Here is an 11,343-nt window from a genome sequence, read left to right as displayed (position 1 = left end):
CACATCAATCCATGAAAGATTTATTTCACTGAATGTTTCTTCAAAGCTCATTTCAACCTGTTGAAGTCATGAATGAAAGTGCAGACTGAGAGTGGATCACATGATGTTTAATGTGTGTCATGTGACATGTTCAGTATTGTCACACATGTCTAGATTGTCCCTGATATCATAGCTGCTCAAACACTGATGATTATATTTGAAGAATTATTACTGATGGCAGCAAAGTTTGAATGGAGCTCTCTGTCTGTGCTGATTTGTCGCCCTCTGGAGGTCAAAGCACAAACTGCATGATGTCACTGTAACCACCACAGTGACAGGAAGTGTTTTTATGACTGAAACGCTGACATGATGCTAACGGCTGTCGTTAGGCTCACTGACAGCAGTGCTGATGTGTTCATGTCAAACACTGGCTCAGGTCAGACTCCTTCATCCTTCTCCAACGTGAGGCCGCCCTCAGACCCACAGGAGCTCTGACCTTTGACCTCCTGACCCTAACCATTTTAGTCCTGTTGCATCTTTAAATGCAAATCCATCCAAACTGTAGCCGAGCAAAAAGAAGCTGGAAGTTGTTCCAGTGTTGTTGTAGTGGTGAGGTTGCTACCCAGTGTGGTTATGGGGTTTAAATAGAGCGGCTATTGGACGAATTTCACCAATGTCACCAATTTTCTAAAGAAACATATTTCAGAAGGTGCTGTTGACATGAAAATCTCACCAGATGTGGCAACAACCCATCAAATCCACACATGCAAAGTAATCAAACCACACGTTTCCATAGATTATGTGTAATAAAGAGAAATAAGACGGGAAAAAGTCTTGAACACACTTGCTGCAGTTTGTTTAACACTTTGTACAAAAGCCTTTGTGTATGATGACATCATCAAGATGCCTCCTGTGTGGACAAATTAGTCGTACGCATGTATTCTGTGCGCTGTGGGCGTGGCTCTACACAGAGTGACAGATGGTCTCCGAGGTAACCACCATGAGATGCTCAAATGCTCTTAGCTTGCACATCACATGTGCTCAGATGTTTCTCCACATCAACAGGGCCCCTTCTATAAACTGTGAGGATTCAGGTCAATGGAAGAAGAAATGACATAAAAGTTTATATTAAATAAACTGAAAGTAACAAACCCAAAGCAACAAATGAGTTTTGCATCAATCATTGTTTTTAATTTGAGATCTACGTAAGAATGCTGATCACAAACTGCTCATGAACTTCTACCATGGAGTTCCTTCTGCTGCACACTGTGGTTCAGCTGCTGTGGAGGACAAGAGGAAACTGCAGCGGGTGGTGAGGGCAGCAGAGCGGCCCTGGGCCCGACACTAACCTCCCTCACAGACATTTATATACTGGCAATGTCGTCCTCAAGGACCCCCTGGACACTCACTCCACCCCTTCCCTCTGGTAGGTGCTACAGGTCGATCAGGTCGATGACAAACAGACTCAATAAAAGGTTTTACCCACATGAACTTACAATGCCCCACTGTGTGTGTGTGGAACAAAGATGTGAAGCAGCATAAGACTCACATGTGATGCTGTCCTACATGCATAGAACTAAGTGACAAAGTGATCATGAAATAAAGAAATGTCCCATCACAGATGTTTGCCTGACAGCTGTGTTCAGCTCACAGAATAAAGAGTTTGAGTCCCTCACTGACTCAAACTCCTGCAGTGACACTTGCAGCCTTGCAGATTAGTTGATCCTGATGCATCTCTGGAGCTGCTGCTGTCCCCCAGCAGACAACAACAAAATAGATGCACTCACTGGTCCACTTTACCCTCTAATCACATCTCTGACATCTGCAGGTTGCTCCAGTAGAGACTCTTGTGCAATGCCAGGTGTTTGTGTTTGTCTGTAGGTACACATTAGATATGACCATAGACGCACACACACAAGTGAACACAGGAGCACAGATGGTTTCCACCTGCTTCCCTCTTTCTTCACACAACTGTGAGGATGATGAAGAGGTTTCAGGACGAGGTGCACTGCAAAAACTCAAAATCTTACCAAGAGTATTTGTCTTATTTCTAGTCAAAATTATCTCATTACACTTAAAATAAGACAGAATCAGCTAAAGGGCAACATTTCAGTGAGCTAAAGGAACTTGTTTCAAGACAGTAAATCTTAAAACTAGAAAAAAACTAGACAATTTTCACTTGTTTCATTGGCAGATTTTTTTACTTAATACAAGATATTTTAGCTTGAAATAAGTGAAAAACTCCTGAACTCCTTTACAGCAAAGGCTGCAACTCATTGGTGGTTATGTCACCATGAGAAGATTTTATTATTTTGCAGAATTTTTTTGTCAGTGGTCACTGACATCATTTGCAAAAACCCCAGTGTGACAATATTTATCAGTGAAACAGAAATCAGGAAGTGACGACTTTTCTTTGAACATTTGCTAAGGCTAAGCTGTGCTTTATACCACAGTTGGGAAAAGAGGAAAGAGAGTATATTATCCTTAATGTGTTAGGAAAAAAGAAATCTGATACCAAACTGATATAACCACAATAGTCACATATCAAGTAACCAGAGTACAGCTGTGCAGGACTTTTATTGTGAAAAGTAGGAAGAGGAAACAGTTTTCATGAGCAAGCTTTTCTGACATGTGTATTGAGTGGTTGAGAGGAGGCGGCAGACAGCAGGACAGTCCAAAACTCCCGACCACACTGGTACTGGGAATCCCACAGTGCTCGTCCTTTAATAAACACTCCTCACCAACAAGGCTGAACGGCTGCTGTCTCATCATACAAGAAGCCAGCAGCGTTCATACAACAGAGGGCAGGGCGCATGCTTGTGACATCACTAAACATTAAGTTGTCTTAAAGAGACACCACACTATTGCGACTGTTACACATGGAAACTTATAAGCACAACTTCTCTCCAACAAACGTGGAATAACAGGAAGATCCTTTATAAACACATTTCTTCTTCTTTATATGGAGGAATTAACTGGAACCAAACTTGGCTGCATGGAGGACAATTTAAAGGAGTTTCTTATAAAATACTACAGAACTTTAAAATTTAGAGACGAAGCCAAGAAGACACTGCAGAGGTTTCAGCCTGATGTGAACTGTTCTGCTTCTTTCTGTGAGTTACGCACTGAAACTATTTATCATCTATTTGATCAGAATATAAACACCAGAATCAGAGTTATTTCTAACAGCAGTTTCATTATTGATCCAACAGCACAGATTTATCACTGATCTGTTAAACCTGATCACTTAACCCTTTCACACACAGTGGTCACTACAGTCACAGCTATTCAAAGGCTTGTATTTGTGTCAGTGTTGATGGTATACTTGCACATAAACCACTACACTGGACACTGATGTGTCCCTCCATACCCAGTCAAAACCTGTTGTCCACCTAACTGGACATGTAAAAAAAACTCTTTGAAAAGTACACGTTTAAATGAAGTTCAAAAATCTTTTTTCATGCCTAAAGATGAATAAAAACACTTAAGAAAAAAATCCTGATTGAGGTTGTCATAATTCATGCGTGAAAGGGTCAAAACTAGAAAACAGACGGGACAGACATGACTGAGGGAGAGGAAGGGGAGAAAGAAAGATGAAGGAAAAGAAAAACAGAAGGGAAGAGGGACAGTGAGAGAGGAAACTTAAAAAGAGAAAGAAGAGAAAAAACATCTCCTGGATCACCTGTTAAGAGAAAAAGAAAACAAGCAAAAAAACAGAGCAACATACTAAACACAACACCATCAGGTTAATCTAGCTAAGTGTAAACACCAGTAAATACTAAATATTGAATGTTGTTGTGCAGCACGCAGGACAGACAGCGCACAATGTGTTTGGAAGTAGCAGCCAATAGATGTTAGGAGTTGGTGGGGTTTCTCTGGTGGTGTGTCACGGGATGCTGACACACCGGCGGTGCATCAGACGTCATTTGATGAAGCGTTACTGGTGTCGGAGTATTGCCACCTCCTCGAGTGGTAACGTGTTTGTTAATTCTCCGCGGTGTGCATTACGGCCAACCTGTCAGGGTAGGTGTAGAAAACAGGACTCGAATGCAGGACTGCTTAGGGAAAAGACAGTGGATTTATTTACAGTGCGGTAAAGGTGCAACAGTTCAATATATATATATATATATATATATATATATATATATATATATATATATATATATATATATATATATATATATATATATGGGGTGCCCGGTGTGGTCTCCTCCTTCTCCTCCTCCTCCTAGCAGTGCTCATGGCCGTGAAGTGAAAACACACGCAGTGACTCCTTCCAAACAGAAATCCCAAAAGGCGGTCCAGCTCCCGTGATCTCTCTCTCCGTTTCCCTCCTAGCGGCAAACACACAAAAACACGCAGAGTAACTAAACAATCCTCGGCTCAACATGCTATGTCCACACGTACACGGGTATTTTTGAAAACGGAGATTTTCCGTTTTCGTTTTAAAAAATAATCCCGTCCACACGTAAAGACAGAAATGAAGGAAAACGCTGCTAGGAGCATGCCAAAGCAGCAGGTGGCGCTATATTCCTAACCGTGTAGAAATGTTGGCCAATCAGAAGTCTAGAAGCCTCGGTGGGAAATAGTAAACAAAGCTGAGGCATAGAAGCAGAACCGAGTCGTATGTGTGGAGGGACAGTAACTGTGTGTGTATATGTAAGCATTTAAACACTGCAGAGAGTACAATTAACACTAACAGTATTGTAGAAATTCATTTCACCGAAACAACAACGTGGCGCACACTGTGACATCAGAAAAGGCGCACACCTTTGACGCTGCGTTTTCTCCGTTTTTCTCGTCTACACGTAAATGCAAAAACGGAGTTTTAGAAAATATCCACCCTGGCCGGAGTTTTTAGAAATCTCCGTTTTCAGTGACCGAAAACGCCGTTTACGTGTGGACGAAAGGTGCAAACGCATAGAAAAATCTGCGTTTTCAAAAATACCCGGGTACGTGTGGACATAGCCTAACTGCCACAAAAACCGTCCGCGCTGCTCTACCGTGCTTCACACAATGATCCAGCGCTGACTGAAGCTCGATCGCCCTGTTAAGAAGGCAGCCCGGGAGATGGCGGATAATTGGTTACAGCTGGTCGGCTCCGATCAACAACAGGTGCGGTCAGACTCAGCGCGGGAACACTCTCGGGAATGCTCGTCACCGCTCGGAGGTAAACAACCCCGTTACGAGAGAGAGAGAGAGAGAAAATGGGAGAGAAAGGAAGAGCGCAACATGCACACAATAACGCACGGGCAGGCAGCCAGGCAAGGGCTGTCGGACCATGACACAACCTATGTCTTGGATTTTGTTTGCTTACCTGTTGTCCTGTATCCTCAGCCGGATCCATCACCCGCTTACCTGTCAGCTGTTTTTGAAGCCACATTTCCGGGATCACTACGGAGATCAATCACAGCGTTTCTCCCACATCCCGAGACTCCTCGCCCGAGCCTGTACAGCCAGTGTGACAAGTGAGCTCTCCAACTCTCCCCATGTTTATTGCTGTTTCTTACCAGTGGTTTGGCATCTCCCCCTAAAGTTTCTTTTTTCTTTTTCTCATAGATCCACCCTGCGTGCGCGGGTAACCCCTTTCCCTCCGAATGCGTGTCAGCCTCCTGCCCTGGTTTCCCTCTGTTTATTCATCAGTATTATCTCATCCCGTGTAAATAAGTTTGACACAGTAAATAAAGAGCACTCCCTGCATTTTCTGCGCTTCTGTGTATTCTGCCATAGAGTCCGTTCACTCAGCATAACAATAGAGGTGTAGTTTATGTCTGTGAACAGTGAACACCCGTGTGCACACCTGTGTGGATCAGCCCGCTTGTATTCAAAAGGTTTCCCCATGTAATGCTCTGCTAGAGGGTGTAGAGGGCCATAGCCCCGCCATAGCTGGACTGGCGATTGGCGATTTTTTGTTTTTATGGGCCGATGGATTTTTTTTTTTTTTTTTTTTTTTTTTAGGAAGGGTATATATAATGAAAGGTGTTGGATTGGCCAATTGGTCATGATCGACTCTGGGCTGGACCAATTACAGCCGAGGAGGCCGGATGCACCCTCCCCCTTGTTTAGCAATCTTATAGACGAACTAAAGAAAATGGAGAACAAAAAAAAGGAAAGGAGGTGTTTATGAAAATATCACTAAATCTGTCATTTATTAATTTTAATATTAACTAGAAAAATTTGCATTTCCTGCGAAAATGCAGTGTGGATGCTGTAATGCTGAAGCTGTCTGCTGAAACTAGCAGAAAAAGCTGAAAAGTTGCAGAATTTGTAAAAACTTTGCAAAAGCAAAGGAACTTTGCTAAAATGTAGTAACTTAGCAGAACTGCAATATCTTAGAGGAAACATAATACTTGGCAGAAATACAATAGCATAGCAGAACTTAGCAGAAATATTGTAACTTAGCAGAAACACGATAACTTCTCAAAAATATAAGAATTTAGGAGAAATAGTATAAGATAACAGAAAGAATATATTTAGCCAAACATTCTTAAACATTACAGAAATACTATGATTTAGAAAAACAGTACAACATAGCAGAAATGCTGCGATTTACCAGAGACACTGTAATTTACTATTAATATTGAAATTTAAAAAAAAAATACTATGTTTTAGCACAAATACTGTAATTTGACAGAAATACTATGTTTCAGCAGAAATACTCTGGTTTAGCACAAATATTATAACATAGCAGTAATACAATTATATAGCAGAAATGCTATATTTAGAAAGAAAAATATAATATAGTAGAAATACTATGATTTAGCAGAAATACTATGATTGAGCAGAAGTACTAAGATGTAGTAAAAGTACTTTGATTTAACAGAAATACAATTATGGAGGAGTAATACTTTAAAATGGGAGAAATATTGATACACACACACATACACAGAGCCTAAAGGGAACAGTATTTGTGCCATGGAGTGTTAAGAAGAATCTGAGGTCCATATTACAAAAGCTGCTAAAATCATAAAAGGTTGCAGAATTGTAATAAATGATGAATATGAATTAGTGGTCTGTGATAGTGTATTAATTTGTAGGGAAAAAACACATGTTGCCCAAGGTGTAATTGAACCCACGACCTTTGGGTCATTACCAACTGCGCCACTGGGAAAGAGAGTGAGCACCTGGAAAACAGGGTGATGAGCAGTCAGAATCAGATTGCGGTGACAGGCGAAAAACGCCGTTTTTTGCAGTTACAAAACGTCGTGTAACTCAAAAACTCGGTGGACTAGAAGCATAATTCTTGTACTGGGTGAATCAGCGTACTTTCGTGTACTTTGACTGTGATTTGCATTGCTCTTTGTACATCTGTCGCTGAGATATGACGAGAGAAGAAAGGGCAGACCCCAGATATGATTGGCTGGCTGGGAAGCCGTGCAGGCCCTGATATGTATTTGTATGTATCAGTCCTCACAGAGGATTAGCTGCCTGGGGACCTGGCAGAAATATATAGAAATAGTATGATTAAGCATAAATACTACATTTTTTAGAAAAACTATATTAAGCACAAATCCTATAAAAAGCAGAAATACTATATTAAGCAATATAAATATCCTCTAAAAATCCTATAAAAAGCAGTAAAACTGTACTATGATTTGGTAGAAAAACCCTAATTAATCAAAAATACTAAATTTGGCAGAAATAGCAGAAACACTATATTTAGCACAAATCTTATGAAATAGCAGAAAGAGTATGATTTAGCAGAAATGCTGTATTTAGCACAAATCTCATAAAATAGCAGACATAGTATGATTTTGCAGAAATGCTGTATTTAGCACAAATACTGAAAAGCAGCAGAAATGCTATGACTCAACACAATAGTAATAACTTAAAAAGAAAAGCAAAATGGACAGCTGAAAGAATCCTGAACATGCTAAGGGTCCCTCAAATGTAATTGTTAAATGAAAAAAATCAGCAAAAAAAGTATAACAGTGACACAATCACAAATATGGACACATATGGAAACACACATACACAGAGAGACACACACAGGATCAAATTCAGTCAACCAGTCTAAATATATTGAATTTAAATCATACAATAAGATGCTCCCATAAAACTCTCTCTCGCCTCCTTTCTCTCTCTCTCTGTCACACACACACACACACACACATATAGGGAAAGACAAGCAAGTTTCTAGGTCAGTCAAGCAGCCTGGGAGCTGCTAAATTTGAATCCACCAATCAGAGAGGCTGTGTACTTTTTCCCGCCAAAACAGGTGCAGCCGTTTTACACACTCAGCACAGAGAGACAGGATTTCTGCAGTGTATTTCTCATAGTGAGGATTCCTCTCAAACAAATGGACATAATTTCCTAACCGTAGGGGCTAGAATGGTCATTCTTACAACCGTTTTGTTCAGAAGAGATGGGGAATCTTCAAGTGTTAACAATTTATCATTAAAATATGAATTATTAAAGATATTTGACTTGTAATGCACCATAACTGAGTAGAGGCGAAGCAAAACTGCCTTGACCTGCCCTCAAACAACGCTTTCTAACTCTAAATCTATTTGGAGTATCGATATAATTCTTTCACCGTAAGAGACAGCAGGCTTTGGTGAACAGTCATGGAAATTTTCAGGTCTTTGTGGAAATCTATCAAAAGATATGACGAGAGAAAAAAGTGGTTCATTTCCAGAGTTTGAAAGCTGAAGAAATCTGAGCGAGGGACAAATTTCCTACCCTCAAACAAACGTAATTCATGGCCAAATGGTAATAGGTGAGAAAAAATTGTACACTGTGAGCGTCAGGAGTGTCTGAAGATATATTGGCACAAGCCTCATGTCTTAATGTCACTTTGTTAGGGAGATATGACGATTCGAATATGCCTCTCATTACAGAAATCAAGCAGTGATTTTGAACAAACTCTCCATTGACTTTCTATGGAGAGTTTTCAGACTTTGTGTTGGTCTGAGGAGATTTGCCAAAATTCTATAAATCTCACAACAATGATGGTGACATTTTCTGAAAGCCAGCAAAAATACCTACGTTTTGATGTATAATTTGTGGAAGTTGAGTGAAAATTGAGCAAGTACCGAGAAGTTGTTCGGACATGAAGAGAAGACTGCAAAACCTTCAGTGGCACACTGGAAGCCAAGTGCATAGCAACCATAACAACGCATGTATTTTGTGAAAAATCACAATTTTGCAACTCAAAACTTGAAGAGGATAAAATAAAACGGTAAAAGATTTGAAAAAGCTGATTTATTCCTGAATAGCCCAATAATTTGAGAACATTTTAAAGTTTGAATGGTTGTTCTACGTGAAAGTAGGAAAAAAGTAGTTAAGTTTCAAAAACAATCAAGTTTCAGCAGAATTGCGGAAGTTTCCCATTCATTTCAATGGGACAAATTAAAGGAAAAAAACGTAATATTTTAAAAAGTATAACAGTATAAAATACCAAAAGATATAGCCATCATTAGCAGAAATAGCAGAATAGTTTAAAATTTGAATGGTGAAAATCGGCTGAAAATTGTGGAAGTAGATCCACGGCGAAAAACGTACGGAAGCAACTTGAAGAAGAAACAGGAACTCAATAGTGTGGATGCTTAAAGCATCCACACAATAATAAAGAATAAAGAGAAACAGGAACTCAATAGTGTGGATGCCTCCAGCATCCACACAATAACTAGAAAAATTTGCATTTCCTGCGAAAATGCAGTGTGGATGCTGTAATGCTGAAGCTGTCTGCTAAAAATAGCTGAAAAAGCTGAAAAGTTGCAGAAATTGTAAAAACTTTGCAGAAGCAAAGGAACTTTGCTAAAATGTAGTAACTTAGCAGAACTGCAATATCTTAGAGGAAACATAATACTTGGCAGAAATACAATAGCATAGCAGAACTTAGCAGAAACATTGTAACTTCTCAGAAACATGATAAGTTATCAAAAATACAAGAATTTAGGAGAAATTGTATAAGATAGCAGAAAGAATATATTTAGCCAAACATTCTTCAACATTACAGAAATACTATGATTTAGAAAAACAGTACAACATAGCAGAAATGCTGTGATTTACCAGAGACACTGTAATATACTATGAATATTTTAATTTTATATAAATACTATGTTTTAGCAAAAATACTCCAGTTTAGCACAAATATTATAACATAGCAGAAATACTATTCTATAGCAGAAATGCTATATTTAGAAAGAAAAATGTAATATAGTAGAAATACTATGATTTAGCAGAAATCCTACAATATAGCTTAATAACAATGATTTAGAACAGATACTATGATTGAGCACAAGTAATAACTTAAGTGAAAATATTGGAAAGGTAAAATGATAAGTTGAATAAAAAGGAACATGGTTAAATCCGCTGAAAACTATTTGTTGTTCACCTGTGAAAAAATAAAACAAAAATACATTTAGAAAAAAAGAACTAAGAACAGCCAACAGATACACAAAATCAAATATGGATACACAAATCACCAAATACACACAAAATCAAATATGGTTACACAAATGTACAGAGAGAGACAAACACAGACAAACACACAGTCTATGCCAGTCAACCAGTCTGAATATATTATATTTTTATCCACCAATGAGATGCTGCCCTAAAAAAGGTCTTTGTGTGTGTCTTTCTTTCTCTCTCTCTCTCTCTCTCTCTCACACACACACACACACACACACACACACACACACACACACACACACACACACAGCAGCAGCAGCAAGTGAACAGGGGCTGTTAACAGCATGTTTCTAGGTCAGTCAAACAGCTGTGAGCTTCTCAATTTGAATCCACCAATCAGAGAGGCTGTGCACCAAAACTGGTGCACCAAGTGCAGGCTTTACACACGCAGCACAAAGAGAGACAGGATTTTGCAGTCTATTTCTCATAGTCAGGATTCCCCTCAAACAAACAGCCATAAATTCCTAACCGTAGGGGCTAAAACAGACATTCTTAGACCGTTTTGTTCAGAAGAGATGGGGAATCTTGAAATGTTGACCATTTAAAATACAAATATGAAATATTAAAGATATATGACATAGATGATTGGTTGTCTTAGAAGCCATGACGGCCCCAATATCCAAATTGTAATGTGCCAGGCCTCAGATATGATTGGTTGTCTTAGAAGCCATATAAAAAGCAGTAAAACTGTACTATGATTTGGTAGAAAACTATAATTAATCAAAAATACTATATTTGGCAGAAATACTATTTTTTTTTAGCAGAAAAACTATATTAAGTACAAATCCTATAAAATGGCAGAAATAGTATGATTACTGAAATAAAAATAAATACTGAAAAGCAGCAGAAATGCTATGACTTAGCACAATAGTAATAACTTAAATAGAAAAATTGGAAAAGCAAAATGGACAGCTGAAAAATCCTGAACATGCTAAGGGTCCCTCAAAT

The 11,343-nt window shown here is 39.0% G+C and overlaps 1 protein-coding gene and 1 long non-coding RNA gene across 2 annotated transcripts in view; one reads left to right on the top strand and one right to left on the bottom strand.

The window, feature by feature from the left end:
* Positions 1-4,174: 4,174 nt before the first annotated feature.
* LOC120438517 overlaps positions 4,175-11,343 on the bottom strand; it is a 12,281-nt gene continuing 5,112 nt past the window's right edge. The window contains exons 2-3 of the long non-coding RNA XR_005611966.1: positions 4,983-5,427; positions 4,175-4,313 (exon numbers count right to left, since the gene is read on the bottom strand). This is a non-coding gene — a long non-coding RNA (uncharacterized LOC120438517). The remainder of the gene's footprint in view (positions 4,314-4,982; positions 5,428-11,343) is intronic.
* On the top strand, positions 5,016-5,794 carry LOC120438514. The gene is made up of 2 exons (XM_039608894.1): positions 5,016-5,447; positions 5,539-5,794. Exons 1-2 carry the CDS (start codon positions 5,050-5,052, stop codon positions 5,741-5,743), a joined length of 603 nt encoding a protein of 200 aa, XP_039464828.1. The 5' UTR covers positions 5,016-5,049; the 3' UTR covers positions 5,744-5,794.

The sequence above is a fragment of the Oreochromis aureus genome, linkage group 3 (genome assembly GCF_013358895.1).
Source record: "Oreochromis aureus strain Israel breed Guangdong linkage group 3, ZZ_aureus, whole genome shotgun sequence".
NCBI classification, from domain to species: Eukaryota; Metazoa; Chordata; class Actinopteri; order Cichliformes; family Cichlidae; genus Oreochromis; species Oreochromis aureus.
The sequence above is the reverse complement of the archived record's forward strand: the minus strand, read 5'-3'. Positions and strand labels throughout refer to the sequence as shown.

Excerpts from the sequence above, each read along its gene's own strand:
- LOC120438514 (XM_039608894.1), top strand. The coding sequence starts at position 5,050 with ATGGCGGATAATTGGTTACAGCTGGTCGGCTCCGATCAACAACAGGTG. Across the intron at positions 5,448-5,538 it reads CTGTACAGCCAGTGTGACAA|ATCCACCCTGCGTGCGCGGG; the intron begins GTGAGCTCTCCA and ends TTTTTCTCATAG.